The following is a 12,178-nucleotide window of genomic DNA, read 5'->3' as shown; positions in this document are numbered from 1 at the left end:
TTCACGTCCTCTGGTGCCCTGCTCCAGTCATCTGCTTCCCCGAAGCCCCCGTGGCTGCTGCCATCCTGGGCGCGGGCCTGCGGTCGCGGGATTTCAAATGAAGCCCCCATCGGCTCCCTCGTCGGGCCGTTTAAACCTCGTGCGGAGCCGACAGCAGTCGAATGGGTGGCTGGGTCCCGTGGGAGCGCTGCATCTCCACTCCGCGGGTCTGAGTTGTACACCTTAAAAGTAATAAACTGATATGCTTATTGTTGCAGGAGGTGGCTTTTAGCTATTGCTTTCTGAGATAGTATTACCATCGAGGTCCCCATTGCTTCTGGAAGTCATTCGTTTCAGTTAATGCTGACATATATTGATCACAATTCTGCTGAACTTATAGAACAGAAGAAAATAGAACTGTAAAGAGAATTTATAACAGGCGTTATTTTTTTTCTCTCTCCCTACAGTGGCTTTTCACAGTCCCACACTGAAGATTAAAAAGGAGCCACAGAGTCCCATCTCTAACCCAAACTTGTCCTGCCGACATAAGCAACCATTCCAGTACAACAATGGGGAGCAGTGCCTTTATGCCAGGTTGGTATTGCTCAGTGATTGTTCTAAATTTAGCAAAAATAATATTGAGGAAGAAATTAATGTTGCACGTGCAGTGCACCTCTAAACAATAAATCAGTATTGAGCTGAAGAGGAGAGACACAAAGAAAGTAAGGAGGAGGCCAGTTGGTCTCTGATGAACACAATGACAAGCTTAGATACTCATAAATCAGGAAAAATGTAATTAAATCAAACAAGTGACAAATGAAGGAAACTGGGCACAATTACTGCAAAATTAACCTCCAACCTTTTTTTTAACTGAATGAACAGTGGAATAATACACACGTTTATTTTTTTTGTGGAGTTGGTGGGGGGGGCGGGGGAGAATGGGGAAAAATACTATAAATTTGTTTTGAATGCAGGAAATGCTGACACCCAGGACTTAAATGCATGAGATCTTGTATTTTATTATTAAAATTATCTTTCTGTTTGTTATTTTCTGATGGCAAAATCCAAAGCTCAAAATAAGAGTCTTGAAATTCTACTGCACAAAGGGACCTTTCGGCCCATCGAGTCTATGCCAGCCCAGTGGAGCAATGCTATCAATCCGGTTCCCCTCTCGTTTCACACAGCGCTGAAAATAATGTCCTCTCAAGTACCAATTTTCCTTTGAAAGCATTGAATGTCTGTTTCCACCATTCGTACAAATACTGTAGTACGGACAAGATCCTAACCCTTCCATGTCTTTGGAAAAGTTGAAGAAGGTAATGAGAGCATTAGAGAACCTGGTAACTGGAGAAGAAGGGACGATATTGTGGAATGTATAAGGTGTTCTAAATGAATAAATACATCATTGGTTTAGAAGTCTAATTAATAATCACCTCAATTAAAGTTGCTAATGTTCCAAGCTGATTTAAATTGATCAGCGGGCAGTTTCTGATTTTTTTTTTCCTCACCCTCCTAAGTTTCACTCAAATGAAAAAACACAAACAGATTGTATGGAAAAATCCTTTATAAAGGAAATCACGGATTGTTTTGGAATATAAATATATGTTATGCATCCATAAAAGGGTCTCATTTCCTTGCAATTCATTTCTAATTTAAAATGGCATCAATCATTCTGGGAGGCACGGTTAGCACAACGCCGTTACAACGACAGCGATTGGACTTGGTTCGAATACCGCACTGTCTGCAAGGAATTTGCACGCTCTCCCCGGGTCTGCGTGGATTCCCCCCCCCCCAACTAGAATTTAAATTTAAAAATTAAATTAAATTCCAGTGCCCAAGAAGACCAGAGTGACCTATTACCCGGTATCACTCACACATAATGGTTTGAGAGGTCAGTCATGATTAGAATTAACTCGTACCTGGGTAAAGATCTGGACCCACTGCAATTTGCCCACTGTCACAATCGCTCCACAGCAGATGCAATATCACTGGCTCTCCACTCAGCTCTGGATCAATCTTTTTCTTTCCACTCACATCCCTATGCCATCGGTGCTCTGTGATTATTAACGGATTGGTTTAAGGTGGTATGTTGAGAATCACTGGTCTAAACCTAAGTATTACTGATCACAGAGGACCTATTGGCATAGGGAATACTTAGTGATATATGAGTGGAAAGAAAAAGGTTGAGAACCACTGACCTAGACAACAGCAACACATACCATACATCAAGTTATTTTTCAATGACTGAAGCTCAGATATCAACACCATCGTGCTGTCACTGCATTCCCCCTCTGCAACTGGATCCTTGAGCTCCTTATCGGAAGACCACAGTCGGTATGAACCGGAAACATCTCCTCCTCACTGACAATCAACACAGGCACATACATCTCAGGATGGGTGCTTAGCCCACTGCTCCACTCACCCTGCACCCATGACTGTGTGGCGAGGGACAATTCAAATGACGTCTACAAATTTGTCGATGACACCATGGATGTCTGCAGAATCACAAAAGGGAATGAGGAAGTGAACAGGAGGGAGGGTGGATCAGCCAGTGTCACAAAAAAAACCAAACACACTCAAAGTTAGAAAAACATAGGAACTGATTGTGGATTTCAGAAATAAGGAGAACATATACCAGTCCTCATCGAGGGGTCAGCCGTGGAAAGGGTTAAGAACCAAACTCCTGGATGTCAACATCTCTGAAGATCTATTCTGGGGCCTCCATGCCGATGCAACCTTAAGGAAGCAGTCTCTATCCTCAAGGACCCTCACCACCCTCTTCACACTGTTAGCATCAGGAAGGAGGGACAGAACCTTGAAGATGAACACCCAGAGGCACAAGGACAGCTTCCTCCCCGCTGCCAACGGATTAATGAACCATAGACCCTGCCTCACTTGCTCTTATTTTGCACTCATTTATTTTTAACTGTAATTTATAGCAATATTTGCATTGTAATGCTGCCACAAGACAACAAATTTCATGGAATTTTCAATGCAATACATTCTGATTGCAGAGATTTAGTTTAAAAAAATTTATTTCCCCAAAGTAAATGGGACATTTGGATAATTTGGTTGTTCACCTGTTGACAACTTCATTCTGTTTAAAAACAGCTGTAAAAGCTAATTTCTGAGTCACACTTATCTATAAGCAGTTGGAGAATGTGCCTCAGGATATGCCTGCATAACAATGTAAAGTTGTGGCATTCAGCCAACTGTGGGATTTATTTTTATGTAAAAGCTAGGTTAAACAAGGCTGTAAATGGTGTCTGATCACAAATGAATGGGGCTTCAGTCAGACTAAGAGAAGCAAGTTTCAATGACTCAAAATCAATTTGCCCACTTTGGCAAAGTACAGTTTCTCTGAGACCCCTTGAGGTGTGTGTGTGGGGGGTGGGGGGGAATACTTACAGTAGCAATCCACAAACTTCCTTAGCAGGTTGACCACAGAGTAGTTCTGGCTGCATTGTGGTTTAAACCATTACAAATTGCTTGAAGAGATGCTTCGCAATAGGGCAAGGAATTACATTGGCAAGGTGGCCCTTGGAAGAGTGCCACCACATTCTTTCAGTCCATAGGGCTCCTGCATCATGTGCCACTAACTCAGTTCATTATCTTTGATCAGGAATTTAAACACCCAGTAACGATGACAACGGAACACACAGCATTAAGATGCGACTTAAGCAGACACTCAGTCTTCACTGAAATATTTTCTCCAACTCCATGAATAGTCGCACATATTGAGAAGAAATGCATTACTATTACATTTTAAACATTTTATACCTACATAGAGCCTGTATTTAAATCAGTGGCTCTCAACCTTTTTCTTTCCACTCACATCCCACTTTAAGTAATCCCTATGCCATCTGTAAGGGATTACTTAAAGTGGGATGTGAGTGGGAAGGGAAGGTTGAGAATCACTACTCTAGACCCAATTGTGACTGAAATATTTTGCTTGAGAAAAATTGTCAATGGCCCATTTCCTTTGGAGTTATGAAATCATGCACATAACAAGTCAATGAGGTACAATTAAAACTTGTTCTTTCCACCCACATCCCACCTTAAGCAATCCCTTACTAATCACAGAGCACCGATGGCATAGGGAATACTTAAAGTGATGTGTGAGTGGAAAGAAAAATTTTGAGAACCACTGATTTTAAATCCTATTTATCTTGGACAACAGAGTGACAATCACTGCCTGCTGGATTCCCTCAATGGGAGGTACTCTTAACAGGAATAGAGACGATACTGTAGTGCATGTTTATTTCCTTCCTACATGTTTGTTGCCTGTTTGGCTTGGTCATTATTTTGTTTTTCCTGTGTTGTACTTTCAGTATTCAGTAGTGGATAAATAAGGAATTTTTTCTTGCATGTCCTAACTCATCATTACCAGGCCAAAAATTCCGTGAAGATGAATAACTTCTCGTCTACGATAGCAGTAATAGCATGGCAGTTTTGTTTTGCACAAATTTCAGTGTGTTGGCTGAAATCCTATTGTCAACATGTTCCAGGCAAGCCCCATAAATTAGTATGTGTTATATCATTGGTGTGATTACATTGAATGGAAACTATACATCAAAGATTTGTTCCTGTTGCTAGAAATATGACCCACTGGTTGGCAAAGAAAGATCCTCTAGCACAGAAGAACTCTGGATAAGGATTATATTTATCATTTTGTCATGCACATTAAAGTGAAGACTTCAATATGACCTAATTCTCATTGGACTATCCTTCTCCATGTTTGTGCCAATCAGAACTGTCCCGCCAATATGTGCAGCTCTGCTCAGAACTGCAGGCCTGGAATACAACTTGGCATGCTCTTCAATTCTGGCTTTGTGCACTAGATAAGGCAGAACCTGCAGTGTATGCAAATGTATTGGAATAAACCTTCGTATAACCATATAACCATTTACGGAGCGGAAACAGGCCATGTTGGCCTTTCGAGTCCGCACCGGTTCACTGATTTTGTGCGCCCTCTTCAGGCATCACTCCCGGTAGATCTTCATTCAATAACGATGGGCGAATTCGTATCTGGAGCAACTGCAATTAAGTAGCAGTTCCAATTCCAGTATTAGTCTTCACATAGCGACACTTTAGAGCAGAAGTGGCCAAACCTTTTTGGTTGTTGGCCACATATTGAAATATACAAGGAGTCATGGCCCAAAAAATATTAAGCCCGGGAGTTTTTAACCACCATTGGCTCCTTTAACAGGACGTTTAAAGCAGTCAGATTTGGTGGTTGGACCCCGCGGGGGAGTCCTGACACCACACCCCGCTCTCCCCAGGTTTGCACCAATGGCAGTACTGCCGTCAAAAAGCCGCCATTATTTTTTTCTTATGGGTCACATAAGAATGGCAGCATGCCGCATTTGGCCTGGGGGCCATAGTTTGGCCTCCCCTGCTTTAGTGGGATGTGAAGAACAAAAAATTGAGTTGAACCAGAAAGTGTTAGAAGGAAGGATTGAATGTTCGAGCTAAAGAAAGGGCATTAAGGGATGTTTTGGGAAGAAAGCAGGTCACATTGTGGATTTAGCTCAAATATTTTGGCTGACAAAGTGTTAAAGGCTGAAGGAATGGTCATCACAGAGAGAAAGGATGGTGAGGAAGTCCTTTGCTTGGAGTTATGGCTGAAGTGGGATGGGTTAAGGGCACAGATGGATTTGAAATCAAGCAAGATTTTAAAGTTGGTTCGCTCGGAGAGACATCAGAGTGAATGAGGAAGGTGACAGCTGAGGAACTAAATGAGCTACTTTTTATTGAAAGTGGAGACATTTTGTGAACATTATTAGAGAGCAGGCTTGTGATGCTCAAGGCATGAATATTAGGAGAGGGGCGATTGTAGGTGACGCAGAAGTCCTTGGTAATTGAAAGGAGCCAGATGCCAGAATCAGCAAGTGAATGCCAGACGTGCAATAAGCACGAATGTGTAGCTGTGGGGAATTATAATCCAGGTCAGAAGCACATATCTGCTATTGAGACCCACAGTGCTGAAAGAAATTTAAGCTTCATTAGGATATCATATTGGGCATGTGGGAGAAAGAGTCAAGGCTGGATGTAATTAGCAGTCATTTGAATGATGAACATATACTTCTGGAAAACTTAATATTGTTAAATATTACTCCTAATCTATAAATGAAGAAGGGAATAGGGAACCATCGTGGAGATGGCTTTGAATGTGGGAAAACCCAATGAAGGATATGAAATATCACTGGGGTCTCCCTCATCACCCTTCCCCCAATCCTCATGATCTTCTGGGATGGTTGTCTGAAGAGAGCTTGAAGAATCGTGAAGGACCCCTACCTCCCTGCACACAGCATCTTCCAGTTTCTCCCGTTGGGAAGGAGATACAGAAGTATCAGAACTAGGTTCACCAGGCTGAGAAATAACTTCTTCCCACAGGCAGTGCGACTGTTGAACGACTGATGAACTGATCATACAATCCCTCCGAGACTATTTATTTTAAATCTCTTGTAAATATGTGTTGGCATGTTTTTACACTGAGGACCTAAGAAGCACTGTTTCGTTCCAGTTGTGCCTATAGAATTGAATGATAACGATAAACTTGAACTTGATCATCTTTGGAACCTCTCAGAGGAATTCCACAGAACCAAAATGAACTGCATTTAACCAATTGATTTAATATTTCAGGATAAATGCTAACTGTTTTCCTTGTGTAGAGCCTATGAAAAAAAGCCACAAGTTGGACTCCACTCCCCAAATCCTGGGAATCCCCCAAATACTCCATTGCAACAAGTCTGCAGTAAATCCACAGTGAACCGTAGACGGGACCATGGCTTCGTGAATCTTCATACACCCACACAGCCCATGTCCAATGGCAGATTCCCAATGGACCACAGGTATACCAGTTCAGAGATACCCAATCACATTCCTATTTATAATCGCATATGGAGTGCTCCAGAAGTATTTTGTAACTTGAATTAAAGTACAGAAGTCTGCAAACACCGTGATTGAAGTAAAATCAGCAGGTCAAACAGTAGCAAAGATAAAGATACATAACCAATACTTTGGGTTTGAAGGTATTGAGCAAACCTTGATGAAGGGCTCAAGCATCATTGCTTCATAAAGTACACCGTTTTATCTGCTGAGTTTCTCCCATCGTTGTAGTGTTTACTTTTGTGAATATAATGAGTTATTAGTTTGTATTACATTTGCCTAAAATACAGGATATATTTGTATAAGCATCCTCTTGCCAAGTGTTATTTCTTATTTATTGACAATTTCTTAGACAAGGGAGGGAAAGGAAGCATAAGGTGTAGGCCACTCAGCCCCTCAAACTGATTGCACCATCCAGTTTGGGGCGGCACCGTTAGCATTGCAGTTACAGCCCCGGCAGCCAGAACTAGGGTTCGAATCCTGCGCGGTCTGTAAGGAGTTGGTACATTCTCCCCAGGTCTTGTGTGGGTGTTCCCCGGGGGCTCCAGTTTCCTCCTACTGTTTCTAATGTACCAGGGGTTGTGGGTTAATTGGGCCACACGGGCACGTGGGCCGAAATGGCCTGTTACCGTGCTGCATGTCTAAATTTTTTTAAAAGTCCGTTTTGCTGATAGCCTGCTCAGTGCCAAAGAACAAAAATGAGGGGCTCTGCTGTCTTGTCAACAATAAAAAAATACTTGGGTTAATAAAGGTATAAGGAGAGTTTCTATGCAGATATAATTGATGCTGATGTTCCAGATTCTCACACTTTCATCTAGATAAAGACATTTATACTTAGAACTTTTACATTTAAAAAAATTGAGTGCTTAAAGGAGATTTCTATAGTCGAGTAGTTCAAAGTGGAGAAGAATTATGAAAGGAGGATTGTGAAATCAATTCTTGGGAGATGGATGAATTAAAATCTGCAAAGAACTCTCTTGCCTATTTTAATGGTCAACTTCTTATGCCCTCAGCTCACAGTTTCAACAACAGCCTTTGGAGCTTTGCCACCGCTTTCCTTCTTCCCAAACCATGAACAGGGAGGTGCCCCTGGGATATCAGCAGCCAATGTCTGAACCGTGTGCCTTGTACCCACAGCAGGGTTACAAGCAGGAGTATCATGATCCAATGTATGAACAGGGAAACCCGGGTGGTGCTGGCGGGCAGCACTTCTCCCACTCCATGGTAATCAAGCAAGAACCTCCGGACTACGCGTATGACCCAGGTAAGTGAGGGACCTAACCAATCAGATGGTCTGGTTAGGCAGAAGAACATGATAAACAAATCTGGTCCAGTCTGAGGAAGGAAGCAGGAAAGTGGGGGTAACCTGCAATCAGCGGTAGTATTAAAATGTGGAAATACCTGCTGGGCTAATGGATAGGAAGAAGCATAATCAAAATGGCTTCACTTCAAATGTGCTCTTAAATGGTGCTCACTTTGGCAGCACATATACTAAAATTGGAACGATACAGAGAAGATTAGCACGGCCCCTGCGCAAGGATGCCACGCAAGTTCATGAAGTGTTCCATATTCTTTTAAAAAAGAAATTTTTAAAAAAAGTACTCTTATGGTTGCCTTCTGAGATAGTGATAGGTGCTACATAAATGCAAGAATTATGAATATTTTTAATCAATGCAGAGTTAGCCTAGGGAGTGCAGAAAGATGAGATTATTTCAAATGTCCGTTCTGTAAAAAATAAACTCCAGGTGTATTAATCTTGCAGAAAAATGAGCATGGAGAGTGAGGGATATGGTTGGTACATTTTTTAGTTTACTCTTGTCACCTGCATTATCCTCATCTCCTCCCTAATCCACCTTCGCAAATATCTTGCATCTAATGGTCTGCCAAGGAAAAAGAGGCCTTTCTCATTCATTTTGTCTAGACCCGTCATAATTCTTATAAATCTTAATGTAGGCTCTTCTCAGCCTCCTCTGTTCGAGAGAAATCAGCTCCAGTGATCATACTTCACGGCTGCAGTCCCCACAATTTCCTTGCAAATCTCCGCTGCACCCTCTCCAGTGAAAGCACGTTATTTCTAAATGTAGCGTTCCAGTTCTTCTTTGTGCTTCAGAGACTTGATGCACCCTACAGCCAATACCTGAAAAGCATTGTGAACAGTTGACAGAGATGAAGATGATTTGTTTCCACTGCAGTTCTGAGGTGACCTGAGGATTTTGTCACCGGTAGGGCTTGAGTTGATTGGTGGAGATGACGGTGGGCGGTGCTTCTCCTTCCATTCATGCTCTTTTCAAAAAAAATTTAAATGCCAGTGCATGTCTGTACCACCCAACTTCACCCAATTGACCTACAACCCCGTTTTTAACGGTAGGAGAAAACGAGAGCACCTGGAACAAACCCACACAGACATGGGGAGAACTTACAAACTTCTTGCAGACAGCGCCGGATTCGAACCCCAATCAGTGGCGCTGAAACAGCGTTGCACTAGCTAATACACTAACTGTGCCAGGATTCTTTCTATTCCTATTTCATGGATTTTGCTCTCAGTGCATTCCCAACTGTTCCTTCACCATTTCTTTGCATGGAGAGATACAGAATGGAAATTGGTTCTTCAACCACCCTTTTATGGTACTCCAATTTTAATCACATCTATTCCGCCAATTCTCATGAAATCTCCCACATTCTTCCATGCTCTTGTCCAACTAGGGCAATTTTCATAGCAATTAAACCATCAAATGTGCACGTCTTTGGATGTGGGAGGAAATTAGAGTATCCAGAGGGTTCCTTATTCATCACAGGGTGAATGTGGAGACACCATCAAGTCCAGGTCTCTAGTGCTGTAGGCTAGAGGCTCTACTGGATGCACTATGGTGCTGTCTTAGGCCTGGGATAGCTGCATCTTTCTTCCCCCCCCCCCCCACCCTTTCTTTCCCCTTTTTTCTCTCTCTTTCCCACAAAGAGCAGCTTGGTTTAACTTTGTAGCCCAAAAACAGTTTAACTCTCCGACCTTCTACAGTTCTGGGATATGAACCAAGATCATGTGCTCCAGTGGCACTTTTGGATGGGTCGAATCACCCAGAAAGAGACCACATGTTCGTGATCAAGTGATGAGCAACATCAGTCTAGTGGCTGAAACATGTGACTTCCTGAATAAGGGATAAGGGAATGATTACTAGGCTAGGTGGCATGGTATGGTGGCCCAAGATCTTCCTTCGAAAGTGAAACAGGTTGACGTCAGTTCCAGCTTGCGCAGGTCCTCCTGCTCAAGTTGAAGGAATGACGCTGCACAGGTCGGTCACGTACTCTTACTGGACATGTGATGAGAGGAAACGCAGTGTGCTTTAGTCAGCCAAACCACATGCATTATTGTATGATTTTGGGGCTAGTTATTTCGCCCAGTACTCGGTCATTGCTGCTCTGTGATGACATGGACCTAAATATATCCGACTTCGAGTGACACAAAATGCAGTTGGTTGCTACATTGTGATCAGCTTTTTTTTAAGTAGTGCTTTACAGCCTACTATGGTTTGAGAACATTGTCACAAACTGAATTAAGGTGGACCAGCAGTTTATGGAAGAACTCAGTCCAAGGATTCAGCTGACATAAACATTGTAATATTTCTCCAGCAGCCAATGAGGTCATGAGTCAAATTCTGCTGAACTTACAGTTTGCCATAACTGCCAGCCGTTACCTTGGGTTTCATTATAAATCGATCACCTGGAAATTGTGTTGTTACATTTCTGGTGTGCTGGAACACAGCTGCATTGAGCACAATTGCACATTTGGGTTCCTGGTCAAACAAAATCACGACATTAGCCAAAGTGCTGACTGAAAGGAGACCAAGATGGTTCCGTTCACACATAGAGATAAGTTACCTCTGAGGGTGGCATAGCGGTTAGCATGGCAATGACCCTGATTCGAATCCGGCACTGTCTGTGTTGGACATTCTTCCCGTATCTGGGTGGGTTTCCTCCTGGTGTTCCGGTTTCCTCCCACTGTTCCAAAGGTACCGGAGGTTGGGTGTAATTGGGTGGCATGGGCCACAGAGGCCCTGTTACTGCGCTGTGTATGTAAAATTTAATTAGCACTGTGTATATTGGTGAGTGGCAGAATTTAGGGAGATTGAATGGTTGATGGGTGGTGTGGATTTGGTGAATCGATGGGGCCAGTTTCTGTGATGTTACCTGTGTTATTAGTAGACGCTTTAATGAGCATAAGAGGGCAGTTGATGGCTGCCTGCGCCTGTGGGAAGCTGACAATGCTGGCAGGTCCTAGAGCCTGAGGTGCTGCTTTTGAGGGTCAATTTTCCTCAAAACGTGCAGTGCCCCCCCATGCCCTTTGACGCACTGCAGTCAGCAGAAAATTGGGCAACCCAGCAGAGATCTGCTGCAGTTGACTGCAAGGGTCCCAAGGTGAAGATGGCCCAGAGAGAGAGTCCCAGCACAAGGGACTGTTGAATGTCTCGATGACGACGGCCTTTGATAATCTAAGCTTGAAGATCTCAGAGAGATCCGGGTGGGATGTTAGATTCAGATTTCAGATTTATTGTCAGAGTACGTACATGACATCACATACAACCCTGAGATTCTTTTTCCTGCGGGCGAGGCAGAATTATCACTTATTGGTAATGGGGGAAAAAACTGGACGCGGAAACAAATAAAGAAATGTAAACAAACTGCAATACAGAGAGGAGGAAAAAGACAATAGTCTGCACAAGTAAGAGACCTTTAATGAGTCCGTGATTGAGTTTGTTGTTGAGGAGTCTGATGGTGGAGGGGTAGCAGCTGTTCCTGAACCTGGTGGTGCGAGTCTTGATGGCGGCAGTGAGAACAGAGCGTGTGCTGGGTGGTATAGATTCACAATGGTTGCTGCTGTTCTCTTGACGGCAGCGTTCCCTGTCGACGTTCTCGATGGTGGGGATGGGTTGTCTCGAACCCACACCGAGAGGCCAACCACGGTCATAATAAAGTCCAGGTTATAGAACACCTCCAGTAGCGTTCTGCTGAGGCATTTGTTGAATGCCTCACCAACTAAGTGCTGTAGAAGGTACTTGCTCGTAGTTGTTGCCAGCCTTGGGAGTGTTTGTGGTCTGCAGTCACTTCTGAAGGAACCTATCAAATCTCCTACAGTCAGAAGCATGTCCCTTTAAATGAAGACAAAGCAACAAACCAGTGTGATGAGCCCCTAATTCTATAGAGACTATTCCAATGTGATCATAGATTCCAGTTTCCTTTCCAGTTCATTATCATTATGAACAGATATGAACCTTGTACAAACAATGTTGTCATTAAGTGTGAACCACCTGATGCA

General features: G+C 43.1%; 1 protein-coding gene and 1 non-coding gene across 6 annotated transcripts in view; both read left to right on the top strand.

Annotated features, from left to right (window-relative positions):
* etv4 (ETS variant transcription factor 4) overlaps positions 1-12,178 on the top strand; it is a 105,899-nt gene that overhangs the window by 54,877 nt on the left and 38,844 nt on the right. For all 5 annotated transcript variants that reach the window (XM_069907369.1, XM_069907368.1, XM_069907372.1 and 2 more), the window contains 3 exons: positions 447-573; positions 6,654-6,833; positions 7,884-8,134. In XM_069907369.1, coding sequence (XP_069763470.1) covers positions 447-573; positions 6,654-6,833; positions 7,884-8,134 — 558 coding nt within the window. The remainder of the gene's footprint in view (positions 1-446; positions 574-6,653; positions 6,834-7,883; positions 8,135-12,178) is intronic.
* On the top strand, positions 8,338-8,444 carry LOC138747807 (U6 spliceosomal RNA). The gene has a single exon (XR_011347669.1). It is a non-coding gene; the product is annotated as a U6 spliceosomal RNA (small nuclear RNA).

This window comes from Narcine bancroftii, chromosome 12, assembly GCF_036971445.1.
Source record: "Narcine bancroftii isolate sNarBan1 chromosome 12, sNarBan1.hap1, whole genome shotgun sequence".
In the NCBI taxonomy this organism is placed as follows: domain Eukaryota; kingdom Metazoa; phylum Chordata; class Chondrichthyes; order Torpediniformes; family Narcinidae; genus Narcine; species Narcine bancroftii.
This window is presented reverse-complemented; position numbering and strand designations above follow the sequence as displayed.